At 46.8% G+C, this 14,152-nt stretch overlaps 1 protein-coding gene across 1 annotated transcript in view; it reads right to left on the bottom strand.

The window, feature by feature from the left end:
- LOC146203078 (uncharacterized) overlaps positions 1–12,234 on the bottom strand; it is a 67,713-nt gene extending 55,479 nt beyond the window's left edge. The window contains exon 1 of the mRNA XM_084588502.1: positions 11,675–12,234. Within this exon, the coding sequence (XP_084444628.1) occupies positions 11,675–11,682 (8 nt within the window). The 5' untranslated portion in view covers positions 11,683–12,234. The remainder of the gene's footprint in view (positions 1–11,674) is intronic.
- Positions 12,235–14,152: the final 1,918 nt, after the last annotated feature.

Below are 14,152 nucleotides of genomic sequence, written 5' to 3'. Positions count from 1 at the left end.
GCTTCTTTAGCCTGTACAGACATTACACAGCAGATGGATGTTCTTGCATTTCGCTTCCAAGATGAAACGGATGCTCGGCCAAGATTATATTCTATGACGTCGTACTCAATACAGAACTTCTAAACCCCTGAGCCTCTAATACGATATAATTAACGCAGACATTATAGTAAGCGCGAATAGTACGCTCCCTAATCGGAAAACAGTGCATGTAGTACAGCTTCAAGGGTGTACGCGCTGACTGACTTTGCGGTGAGATGAGGAAGATCTCATGCACGCCTTTTATCCTTTTGCGCTTAATTCGCTTCTTTTCTTCATCACCCGAGTGGCAGGAATACCCTGCAGATGGTTCATGAACCATCATGACATCATGATGGTATAGAACGCTGTATTCTTTCTCGTTCGATCATCAATTATACAGATCGTCAGACACAATCTTCCTTCCTGCATTTTTTTTTTTTTTTTTTTTTGCCTTCGCCTCTCGGTGACCCTTCGAAGGAAGGAACAGCGGGGATACGAGCGAAAAGCAATCTCCTCTCGCAGCCCTCGTTCAATATTATGTCTTGCCGTCCTCCTGCCTCGCCTCTAAATGCTGCCGGCGTCTTTCTTGTTTATACTGTAGCGGATATTTTGAGCCGCAATAATGCTCACCAGCTGAATTTAAATGCCGTCGCGTGAGTTTAATAAGCTTACCGGTGCAGTGGCACACTGCGAAAAATGACCTTTCTTTGTCACGTGTTCATAGCAACCCTCCTGGACCCATGGAGACATGAGCGGGGTGAATTTGTGCAAAGCTCTTGTATTTGATGAGCAATTGCACGAGAGCGTGTACTACCAATTTTGCTCACAATTTTAGTACTTAGGCGGGTCTATTTCTCTCTACCCAACTTATTTTCAGGCGTTAATTGGCTCATCCAATATTAAGGTGCGGTCTCATCCGCTGCAGAGTGGTACGAATGAATGCTTTAATGTCTGCCTCAGCTTGGCCCTCATGCGTACTATTGGCATTAAGGAAAACGTCAAAACAGACTTTGCGAGAATGATACATTTTCGCGCCATCAGTTATGGCGGTTCTTATATGGGCAGACCTCAGGAGGTTTTGTGACAATGGAAGGAGCATATAATGTGCCCATTTTCGCTCTCGCTATTGGATGCATAATCATATCTTCTACGAAATATTCCTTTTCTTGCCGGTGACTGGTGTGATCCGCTGATGGGACCACTGACGATGAGGAACACTATGTTCTAAAAGGTTTCAGAGTTCAAAGAGCCTCAAGGGGACAAATGTATGAATTAAATGTTCAAATAAATGAAACGACGTCTTTTTTTGTGATCGTATGTAAACTGGTAACGTAATCGCCGAGCAATCAGGCACAGACGTTGAGACTTCTCCGCGGTGCACCGTATCGGGCAGGGGCTGCGCAGTGATGACACCGTGTATAGCGGCGTCAGCTTTATACCGAATTAACGGTTGCTTGAACGAAGAAAACCAATGCCATCGTAGGAATAGCCCCCGAAGCGTTGTCTGGAGGCATTGAACAACGCACGGTAGCAGTCGCCTAAGCCAGCAAAAATGTGAAAATTCGACTAGAATGACATCACCACAAGTTTCTTCGCTCTCCTTTGGCCCAATGAGCGGAAGCCTGAATGTCATAGCGGTGTTAATTGGCGATTACGCAATCATTTTAGATGCTAGCGTCAAACTCTTTGGCATGATTTACCCACAAGCTCTATAAATAGTTGTCCTTGAATCTTGTTTAGGTGCGAAAAAACCATTTTAGCTTACCTTTAGGAAACTATTGAACCCAGTTTTAACGTGCGATGACTAGTTCCGGCTTTCCCACGCGAAGAACATCACCAAAACTGTCACATACCAACCAATTAGCCCATGCTCTTTCTGGTAAATATACTTGCCTGTCAGGGTGGACTAATATTAGCGAGGATAACTGATCAGTTTGTGACAGTTCTTGTGATGTGCTAATCGCTTAATTCGGTCCCTGGCTGCATTGCTAACTAGATAACCTTGCCGGGTGAACACCGAACGAACACAAAAAAACAAAATAAATAAAAAAAAAAAACAAAAAAAAAAACAACACAGCTGGGCTAGTTCCAGCGAGGAAATAAATTTACGATGCTATGTGAGAATTTCAAAGCGGAACATTGAAAAGGAAGCCCCAACTTGCCGAATATTAAACACGCACCTGATCCCGTCCTAGAACGAGGTAAATGTCACGTGCCGAATTCAGGTATCAACTGTTCTTGGACACATGTCTGTTTATACAGTCAGAAATGCTTTTCGGGAGATGCCCTAGGTACTTTGTTGTGCTGAGCTGAAGGGAAGGCGGGGGACGGGTTATACATGCTCAACAAGGACGCTTACTGGAAAAAGAAGGGAAAGCTAGGAGTTGCGAGCTTGATTTTATAGGCAGGAAGAAAAGCGCCCCACGCCCTTTCCCCCTCCTTTAAGGCGTGCGTGTCTGCTTACACGGCTCTATCCCGCCAAATAGTTTAATTTTTCCGCCATATGGTTTTGCACGGGAGTAGGGAATCGAACCCAGCAAGCTCAACTCCAGCATGATTCACGAAACTCGTCCGTGTGAAACTTTTGCAGTTAACAACTATTCCATAAGTATGTCACTACATCGCATTTTCCTCCTCGGTATGACAAGCAACACTTGTGCATCGTTGTGATATTGCTAGATAATTTATTTCTGCGACAATTTTATGCTGTCAAACGTTTGTGTTGTAATTTCTGACAAATAACAACTGTGCAGAAATGTTGCGTAGCTGGAGTAACCTTTGCATCACCGCAGCTTTCACAGGTGGTATACCATGGAGTCCTTTGCAGTAATAAAGGGGTTCGTGAAATCATCAGTGCGCGAGTCGTTTTAGGAGGCCCAACTTGAAAATCAAGCCAAACTAAATCATTCAGAGTACCACACAAGGATCGATGGCGCGAAGTTTGATTCGCCAGCGACAAATCACTTCTTGTCGGACAGTGACACAAGTCCTTGCAGCCTCTTTGGCCACAGCTTGCTCATGAGCCTCTTATCGCTTCCGATAGCACTTCTACAGACTGCGCGGTGGAGGCTTGCCATGGCACCGCAGTGATGCCATGGCTAGTTTTTATATAATATTTACTTCCCTTCTGACAATGTCACAACAAACATACGGTTTGATGATCTTTGTAGTACGACCACGAGTTCCATGATAAGTGGCACTAATCGCATTGTTTCAAAATACAAGAATTAAACAGTATCACAGAGGAAAATAGATTCATAACAAAATTTCACGTAGCACCTATTGGTTTCTTTTGGTCACCTAAGGAATCCACTTAGCATGTTCATAATAACCCACTGTTCTCTTTTTCCTTTCCACCCGCCGGGGTGCCACAGTGGTTGAGGCACTCGACTGCCTGTGGCCAAAGACGCGGGATTGACTCCCGGCCACGGTGGCAGCTTTTCGATGGAGGCGAAAAGGAAGGCGCCCGTGTGCTGTGCGATGTCAGTGCACTTTAAAGAAACCCAGGTGGTCGAAAATTTCGGATCCCTTCACTACGGCGTCTCGCATAGCCTGAGCCGCTTTGGGACGTTAAACCCCACAAACCAAACCATATTTTTTTCTTTGTACTGTTTAGCAGTATGACCCTCGTTTCCTAAAAAATTGGCCTAAGCGTTGCGACTGGAGGACAGCGTAGGTGGAAGACGGAGTGAAGGAGGGCGAGTGAGATACGGGATAAAGAGAAGAGAAACAGGGGGAGGAGGCGCACAGCACCTCTATAGCGAGAGCGCACGAAACATGCGCTCGCATCCGAGCGTCATCACTGAGGGCTCTTCAGCACTATTAGAATCCGACGTTATCGGCGCTTAGACAAGCATCACGCGCAGCGAGTCGCGCTGCGCTGTGATTATGCTACTCTATGCCTTTGGTGCGCCCGGAGGAAATTCCGTACATTATTCTGTATACGTCAACGTGATGCCAGTGTAGAGCCATCGCCGTTGTGTCTTCTGAGCATCAGCAGAATGATATCGCCAATCCGCGCGTTGTCTTGAGCGGCTGGTTCATCACTGAGCCTCTTTCGAAGCTTCGAGCGTTGTTCAATTAAAAATAATACAATTAATAATAATACAAAAATAATACAAATAATAAAAAAATAAAAATAATAATAAAAAAAAAAATAAAAATGCTGCATAAGCGAAACTGGCTTTGCGAACGTGACGTGCAAAGAAGGCCAACACAGACTTAGCCGCAGAGAACTCACCCGTTGCGGGAGCGTTGGTCTGCTTTATTCCTTCTGTGTTGGTCTCGGAAATTGAGGCTCTCGGTGTCATAGACACAAGGGCTCTGCCTAATTGTTTGTACCAATGGCTCAACGACGCCGTCAAACTCAGCACTCGTGTTTTTACTGCTCGTGCTGCCCGCACCGCTCCTGAAGTCAGCCGGCACTTTTATCCGCGCTATGCACTGTGTGCCGACTCATTCGATGGCACCGAGAGCTCAACAAGGCCGGTGCACAACACTCTTTTCCAGCTTTCAAGCGCGTACGTCACGGGTGAGCGATGAAGGGTCAGTATATTAAACTGCGCGCGCGACTACGATTCGAGTGGTGTGCGCGCGTTACTTCATTTGCTGACCCTTCGCGACCCATTCCATAGCCGTGACGCGCGCTGCTGGCTTTCGCTGGCCTTGTCAAGACCTCGGCGGTGGCGCACCGACGCGTGGACGAAGCTGCAGCAGCCATTTCGGCGCTGTGTGTGTCCGGGGCGCTGGCAGCTGCCAGTTTCGTCGGCTGTGCCAGCGAGTCGCAGTATAGAGGTGGTTGTTTTTGCCAACGTGACGTAGTGAGTGCATGCGTGCGTTACGTTGGCTTGTAAAAGCGCCTGAAGTTCTTGCTGGCGACGGGGTGAGGGGCAATAGGTAGAGACGGAGGGAAGATCAATATAAAATGTGAATTTGTAAATAAAAGTCAACCATAATGATTATGCAGAAATTTCAATCGCATTGTACGATCGCCGCTGAATTTTGTTTTACCTTTTCCTTGTTTACAAGATTCACTGCAACCGCAAGTCCGCAGATTGCTTCTACAATGTAGCTATATACATGTTAATAGTAGTTTGGTTAAGTCTATTGGATTTAACGTCCCAAAGCGACTCAGGCTATGAGAGTCGCCTTAGTGAAGGTCTCCGGAAATTTCGACCACCTGAGGTTCTTTAACGTGCACTGACATCGCACAGCACACGGGCGCCTTGCTTTTCGTCTACAACGAAAAGCGGCCGCCGCGGCCGGAATTCGATGCCAAATCCTAGGCCACAGAAATCGAGCGCCTTAACCATTGCACCACAGCGGCGGGGCTTGCGGATAGTTTTACTGCAGAAATATGCGTACCGATTGTTAAGATGAGTCTTATTGCAGCGTGCTGCTGTTACACTGTTATAATTCGAGTGTTCTTTCGAGCTATGATAAATTCTCGAAAAAACTGGCAATATATGCACTTTACTTTTCTTCCTCAATTTCTGTCCCCCCCCCCCTTATAAAAAAAAAGAGAAAAGAGAGAGAGAGAGAGTGCCCACACTATCAGCCAAGTAACGCGATTTTTTGCAACTTAATGTGTTTGTTCGACTCTCAGCTGGTCGCAAGAAAAAACAAAACAAAAAACGAACTTCAAAATAAAAAGCGAGATGCCTGTGTTGTAGCTTATTTTCTTTATGATCACTGATGTTACTACTCATTATTTGCCTGCGTTATAGGTACAAAAAGGCTATAGTCCGAACGTGATGTACACAGATAAGCGCGCGAAAAAAAAAAACGACAACAGTTGCTCTGCAGTTTACGGACCAGAATTACGACAGCATATATTTTTCATTCGCCAGTGCAACGACTTTGTGCTAGGAAACAGTAAGTATACGATTGCCTGTCATAAATGCCAGACTCGAAGCGAATAAGCGGTGTCGACGCCAACACTTCCGTATCGAGTCCAAGTAAAAAAAAACAAAAAACAAAAACAAATGGCTGTCAGTAAGCATGCTTCGCGCGGGCATAGCACGCGTGAAGGGAGGGAGCCGGCTGTGTGGTCGCAATTTTTCGGTGGCTGTCAGGTCGAGCCGCGGGCGAAGAGTCTCCTAACCGCTCGTCCTCGACGTCAGCACCGATATATCGGCTTCCCGGTCCGGTCGTCGTCGGGTATGCCGAACTTCGAGAGCTGGGGGCGCCCTCACATTTGGATCCCTGCCAATGCAAGTAGACGCCGCCGGAAGGAGCGCGTTGACTCGGTACCCTAGCACGCCCAGTCGTTACGCCAAGCGACGCAACAGCCGCGACGCGAACCTTGAGAAGAACTTTCGTCACGGCAGCACGCCACTGTGAGGCCTCATGCTCATAGAGGCACGTGGAAAATCTGTTTTATCCGTTAATACGCGGTTATTTAAGGCGATCATTTCAGGGGTCCGAGTTATTCGTCGGATTTGTAAGGCGGCTTTGCTATGAAACCTCGAGTACTGATGGAGAAAACCATGTATCGACATGCAGACTTAGTTGTCGGTATTGACAAAAGTATAGCTCCGCGCAGTTGACCAGACATCGAATTTTGTCCAGATTTGATATAAGAACGCCACAGGTGCGAAAGATTTGACGGCCACGGATTAAGGCGATTAATAAGTCTAGCTGTGAGCCTTCGAGGACCTAGTAATAAAGAAATCTTTCGTGGACTGCGCCCAACTGAATGTCTGCATACGTCCACTAAACGTCCTTGTAGCACCACAGTTATTTTCAGTACCGCCGCATAATTTTACCAGGAGGAAGTTTGTTTGACCAGTGCAAGCATTTTCGCATTTCCTCAGTGAAGTTCGGCCGAAACTAACGACCCGCTCTTGTAACCGTACACGGCGCCTGCACGTGGCTGCTTGGTTAGCGAAGAAAATGTTAATTGTACTTTTACGCCAAAATAAGCGTTAGTGTGTTTTGACGATAGGTCATGCCACATGCCATTGTCTTCAATAAATGCCATGGATGCAGCCAATCAAAACTTCACAAGACTCTTTTTGTGATGCTCGTCGCGGCCTAATCCTGCCTTCTGCTCAAAATCTAATGTCGCCTTTCTGTGAAAACGAGAGAGAAAAAAAAAAGGCCGAACTGATTGTTGTATGGGAAGTAAATAGCGGAAAGAGCCAAACGGATGCAAACGTTTATACAAGCATCACCTTTACTTTTTAGGGCCATGCTGCCGGTGCAAGTTATTTTTTGCGCGGCTCCTCGCTATCGCCCACACGCGGACCCCCCTTGTGCCTCTGCTCGCTTGCGTCGACCCTGACGTACTTGCCCGACTACGGCGCTCGACTGCTTAACCAAAGCGCGCGGGATGGCCTTTAGGGATAACGTGAATGCCAGGGTCCTAGCAGGCTGATTCTGACATAACCGTCCCATGTGAAACGAGAGACCCAAGTTGGCAGCTCCTGCCAGCCCACATATAAAGCGCTGCTTCAACCCAAATTATCAAGGGACTTTACTTCAACCAAGCCGTATGAACGTACCTGACGTCACATATCACGTGAGCACCAGCTGCGCCTCTAGCGCGCCACGCCGACCGCTTTTGTGTCACGTGGGATGTGACGTCACGCGCTGCGCGGTGGCTGCGACCGCCTGCGCCGACCGCTTGAGTTGGTAGCCCAGCTCTCACCATAGTGTCACGTAGGGTGTGACGTCACAGCGTAACGTGGGTGCGGCCGCGCCACGCTGAAGGCTCGAAACTTAGAGTAGTATTGTTTCCACAATAAAAAACACGGTGATGTCATCAAGTGGCCGTATGTCTCACACAATCCGAGCAGACACGATGTATTACTGTGAGCATCCAGACCGATTCATGACAAAGGCTACCGCCACTTAAGACAATTGTACAGATTTAGCTCGTCAGTATATACGTAGCATTAGCGGTCCTCAATGTGGCGGCAATTTTCCTGACATTCGTATCGAAATTATGACCTGGTTAGTTTATGGGGTTTAACGCCCCAAAGCGACTAAGGCTATGAGAGACGCCGTAGTGGAGGGCTCGGGAAATTTCAACCACTTGGGGTTCTTTAACGTGCACTGACATCGCACACCACATGGGCGCTTCTTCGTTTCACCTCCATCGAAACGCGGCCGCCGCCGCCGGGATTCGACCCCGCATCCTTGGGCACAGCAGTGGAGCGCCCTAACCACTGCACCATCGCGGCGGGGTCGCATCAAAATTATTACGCAACCATTCATTGTACAGCGTTCACGGGGATATCATGCGATTTCTCGCTGCGTATATCAAACATCTGCAAGTCAAGGTTGAGACTAGCTCGCTACAGGGATTCGAACCGACAACGTATGTGTCTTCAATTGTGTGCTTTCAAACCGAACTTCAAGATTATTAAGGCTCCCAGGTGCCACGTGAAGCTTGACAGACAACATCGAATACGCAAATACGCATATCGAATACAGTTTACTGGTTGATAGCACTTAAATGTTGAAAGCCACACTCGAAAACATTCCATTCGCTGGTGTATAACGCTTTCTCATTCCTGCACGTAAGCAGCCTTAAATGTCTGCGCCGAATTTTGTTTTATACTACTTTTTATAGCATACTAGTAAATGTGTTCCCTCGTTATTTCTATAATCCTGCCACGCTGTATCATCGGGGGAAAGCAATAGACAGGGAGAAAAAAATAACAACGCATGATTTGACCAATAAGGCTGTTTCCGAGGTATTTTAAAGGTTGAATGCAATTGCGATGGTGAAATTTTGTATCCTAACGCTGAGTTTTCGCACTGATGTCGATTTTGAGACGTGATTACGACGAGGGCGAGTAACATCACGCGCTGATGAACCTTCCCAGCAGATCTGATGGCAGATTAGCTTTCACTATGAGAGAAACGATACTGCAGACTTGGCTACAAACCACGAAACTGCCGCACACGTGCAGTTAATCTTTACGGGAAGAGAATATTTATAACCCTACATTATTAGCTACTTCAACGATATAGGCTCTTACTCTTTCTCATTCTACTTTATATCCCTTCATCTCTGCTCCCCCAGTGAAGGGTAGAGAATCGGTTTCTTTTGCCAGTTTATCCCTCCTACCCCGTTCCCCCTCATTCCTTATGCATGAAAAAACTACAGAAAGGTTTCTATTGTTACGACAAAAATTTTGGGTGGGTTTTGGTTGAAAACCTGTACAGACAACATAACATTTTGTAGAATTATTATCATCATCAAAAGTCAGAATTTTCTGTAGTCACAACAAAAAGTAGTGCAGAACTACAAAAAAAGTACTAAAGAAATATAGAAAATTGTGATGCTTACGACATAGCTACAGTGTATTTTGTTAATTTTGACGCGGTTCTGCAGCATTTTGTTTTGTTTTCCTCCACCTCCTCCTCCTCCTGCAACAGTATACGCCAAGTCCTGTTCATATGCGCAAAAGAAATTGCCACAGTTTTGGCGTGACAATCATTTTTATAATTTCCACTTGGAAAGACTAGGGATTTGCTTATTCCACGGCTGCTCATGTACCAAGTATTTACTTTCTGTACATTTTGCAGGTTCTAAATGACGTGCAAAGACCTAAAACTGAAGTTAGACCACCTTGCAAAGCGGTCCTGGTAATCGAGCTGTGTTATGCAAGGTGCATCGTCATTACTACAAATGCACGCATATCTCCCGTCTTAAGGCTTTATGCAACACATGTTTCCGCGTGGTCGGCGTTGGCGTTATGAGCGAAAATTCATGTGCATGCCTCTCGCAGGTGGTAGGTACAGGAAGGCGACATGACCAAATATTAATTGGTCGCCGAGTTGTATGACGTCACGGAGCCACATGGCATGGCAAAGTTAAGGGGCTTGAAAGCCGGCTATGTTCCTTTGAGATTAAAGCGGAGTCACTGTATCTATGTTAGTTTACCTTCCACATAGTGCGCTAGCTTACAACTGTATGGTGCATGTAAACGACCAGGAGTCCGCCAAGAGCGCCGCAGACGAGAGCCTTTAACTATGTCGTGTCATACACTCAAAGGCGCGGCTTATGTGTCCTCCCGTCTCTTTTTTTATCCGCGAGAGAAAATGAGGCAGATGGCTGCAACTGGTACTGCATTAAGGAGCAGAGCTGTTTACCAGACATGAAACCTAACTGAAAGTTTTACAAACATTGGCTCTATGATTAGCATTTGATCAGTGCGGCTGTTTTTACATTGCGATTAGCTCTTACAAATTGCTTTTAAGTGAGGAGGCGTAAACCTGTGTGGAGCTCGCTCCTATAGCTTTTCGCTGCTGGTAGCGACAGGGTTACGTGTGCCGTAATGGTCACGGGATGCGTGACGCCGTCGCTCAGGGCCGACGCCAGTGTAGCCACTCACACGTTTATAATCAAACAAACAGAAAATAGTGTGAACAATTTGCTTTTTCTGAGATCTCGGTATAATTGTTATCATTTCTTTTCTTTCTTTTGGCCATATGACAAAGAAACATGCAAGAAAGTGCAGGAGTCCAGTCACACGGCTGTTGTGCTTCCAGAACCAAATTATAGTAATATTTGCGATCAAATCTAGCTGAAATGAGGTGGAGATATTATTATATACGCCCTACTTCCCCTCCTTCACCCTCCCCCCTCCCGCTCCCCGCTCTTTTTTTTTTTTTTTGTTAAGAGCCACAAAAACTGGCTAGATCAATGCGAATTCTAAATAGCAGCCACTCAGTGAGACTCCAGCGAAGAGAGAGCCTTTATCCTTCACGGCTTTCTGCTGGCTTTCTGCCATACGTCTCGGCCGGTTATACTTTCCAAGATGGCCCCGCTCACTGTCAGGCAAAGATGGCTACGTTTCAGCTTCCGGCTGAGAGCTGAAGAAAGTGAAAAGAGGGCGGCAGCTAATTTTATTTTTGGCAGGCGTTCATTTTGAGAAATGGAAGCCCAAAATGGACATGTTTTTCTCCTGCTTCGAAGTACGCAGCGAGTGGTATGCTACGGGTAAAAAAAAAAAAAAAAAAAAGAATGGGAAATAGCACGGAAATAGCACACAATATATATTAAGGCAAGCACCACTCGGCAACTTAGATATAAGCTGCAATTGCGGCTACAAACAGCGTGAAGGATGTGGTTTGACGCGTGATTGATGTAATGTTAACTATGGACTTTGTGCATTCATATTCCGTCATTACTCGGTACCATGGGACTCACTGGAAACAGCATAACGCACCATGATCACTGGCGGAAAAATATACATATGAAAAGAATGTAAATATAATAACGTGAATACAAAACAGCGCGCATGAAGATATGATGAAACCTAAATTTCGCTATGTAGGGGGTCTCTGTAATTGAAGCAATTGAAGCTGCTGTCAGAGAGTGGTTTTCGACATCGTCCCGAATGTAAGTAGCAAGCCTCTCTTTAGTAATGTTTCGTTCTTATAAGCGTTAAAATTGCATGCATCACGCAGTGTATTATCCCCCCCTCCCCCTCTTTTTTTTTGTTTTTACGAAACCCCAGTCGCTTACACACTAGCGAATGTTGATACGCACTAGCTTATGCCAAAACTAATACGTATCAAAACACCGCTGATGTGTTGCTCAAGACGACAGACCACACAAGCCATCATCAGCACTCACCACTGAAGAAAGAAGCAATAGGTTCGGCGTTAGTATGTCTGGCAGATTCAAGAGGCTTACCACGACATCTCTTCCTGCGCAGATCTTCCGACAGTGACGTCAGCAACGTGCCCTGCTGCACTGGTTTCTTTCGACTCAGTGAAGACCCAGGAGCCAACCGGTGGACGGGCACATGTGTAGCGGCACGCTGCTCGATACGCGCTACTACAACGGTGATTCACGGGGCCCACGCAGTCAGCAGGTATCGGGAGGAAGACAGGCCCAGTGTACCGGTCGAGCCTTTCTCCAAGACACGCCGCTGCGGCGCTTGTTACAGAGGCGTAGCAGGCCCTGCTGTCCCAACACCCTGGTTCGCAACCTTCTCGGATTCACCCGAGACCCTGACCGAACTGCGAAAAAGATGGCGCGGGTGCGAGGGCGGCCTGGCAGGGATGATCAAGGCTGTGGGTAGGGCGAGGAGGGAGGCACGTCGGGCGTCTCCCTACCGCAGCCAGGAGGGGTGGACGCACAAAGACGACGTTCTCGGCAGCGGGCGCGAGTGTGCCTCTTCTGTCTTGTCGCTCGAAAGACGGGCTTCGCCCTGGTCCCGCAGAAACAGTCGGTCGGGTGCCGGTTGCGGCTTGCCCTGGCCAGAGCACCGTAACGCGGCTCCTATTTTTAGCCGCGGCGCGGGAGCTCTCTCCACCACCGGCGGGCCGTGGGTTTGCCCTCCTCGAGACCCGGACTGCCCGAAATTCTCTCCGCTGTGGCGGCTGTAGCTAGAATGGCGGCCGCACTTTCTCGCTGTGACGGCTCCGCGCTGCCCCCCGAGATGCCACTCGGGATATGCGCATTTTGCTCGCAAGCCACGTGCGTTCGGGATAGAGTCGGGGTGGGGCAGGAATTGGCTGCGTGAGCGCCTGCTCACGCATTTTATTGACGCGATTTTGCATCTGAGTGCCAGAAATAACATAATGTCTACATTTTCTTTTTACGGTGTCCTAAAATTTCCTCCAAGCACTATGATTGTATGCTCAAATGGGCCCGTAATAAACGTTGCCAATATATGTCCGTAAGCATAAATTGGCTACACATAGCGCACATTACGTACATTTGCGTGCAGGTATAGGAACATGGGTTATTCATGATACCTTGGTATGCTCTGCAAGAAGGTGAGCAAGAGAAAGCCAAATACGATCATGTCTGCAATAGCATACATAGTCAGATATGGGAACTCCCGTAAGAAGATAGCAGGAATGATATAAGCTGAGACAAAGTCCTCCTGAAATCACTCCGTGGCGCTCGACATCACAAACAGAAGAAGGTTACGGGGAGAGAAAAAATGCATGGATTTCTGCCCTAGTCTTACCATGCATTCTCGAACATGACTGCGAAATTTTGAACTATAGAGCCAAATTTAACGAAGAGATCGTAGCGAGATATCTGCTAACCTCGTACCTTGAACCAAAACCAAGACCAATTTGGTCACGACGGAAGAGAAAGCTTCGAAACTTTCCTTCTTTTTTCAGCTATCCGTGCATTGCAAGTTAGCAATGGCCGCTTATCCCATATGTTTACTAGCAGTTTCAGTAAGAAAGAAAACAAAGAAAACAACAAAAGCCAGTATGTGCAGGGCAAACAGCTATATCTGTTGAATTGTCTCAGTGTACGAAAGAGGCCAAGAAAAAAATGTCAAGAAACCGTGAATGCTCCTCAGTGTTGTCTCCTCATCGACTAGTGCTGACCTTCGATATTCAAAAACCCACGAGGGAAGAAGCAACATGTGTGCTCATAGGCTTGTTCCACATACTTGTTCCACATAAGCTTCTATGCAGTTGGACCTTCTTAAGCGTTTAGAATGTCAACCTCCGATCATGTTCATTTCTTCATGAATATGCGCAAACACACGCATTTAGCGTGTGCAGTTGAACCTCGCTATAACGAAACTGACGGGGCACGTAAAGAATTTTGTCCAAGCGAAAATTTCGTTGCGGCGAAATCAGTCAGAAAACACTGAGGTTAGACCCCACAGTTGAGAAATGTAATTTATTTATAGATGCGTCGGTCAGCTGCTTCAGCTGTTTTGCCGTGACTGCCGTACGTGCTGCAATTTTTATACCCAGTGAGCAGTTACCTCACAATACGGTCGTCATGGGCCCCGATAAAACTGTGCATCATGCCAAATGTATCCCTCGCAGGTGATGTTGCTACACGATATGGATTGAGTGCTGCTCGGGCTTAGAAGGAAACGGAACCTTATACCTGCACCTTGTCCCAAGGCAGCCAGTCCAATCGTCATCGCCACTAAGAAATAGCGGTCTTCATGTGTTGGTGATTAGGTGGGTCAGTAGGGCTCATTACGATTTAAGGGAAATGTTTTATGAAGCAAAGCAATGTAGACTTACATAAGTACCCAGATTGGTGGCGATATGCTCATTGTATTATTAAATGCATTTCTAAACTATCCTTCCTTAGCAAGAATTTCATTGAAGTAGAAACGCGCTCCAAAATTGTTTGTTGTGGCGAGAAATTTGTACCCCTTGTTTCTATGGCGAGTTG

The sequence above is a fragment of the Amblyomma maculatum genome, chromosome 1 (genome assembly GCF_055883805.1).
Source record: "Amblyomma maculatum isolate TAMU_Amacu chromosome 1, ASM5588380v1, whole genome shotgun sequence".
Classification (NCBI taxonomy): Eukaryota; Metazoa; Arthropoda; class Arachnida; order Ixodida; family Ixodidae; genus Amblyomma; species Amblyomma maculatum.
This window is presented reverse-complemented; position numbering and strand designations above follow the sequence as displayed.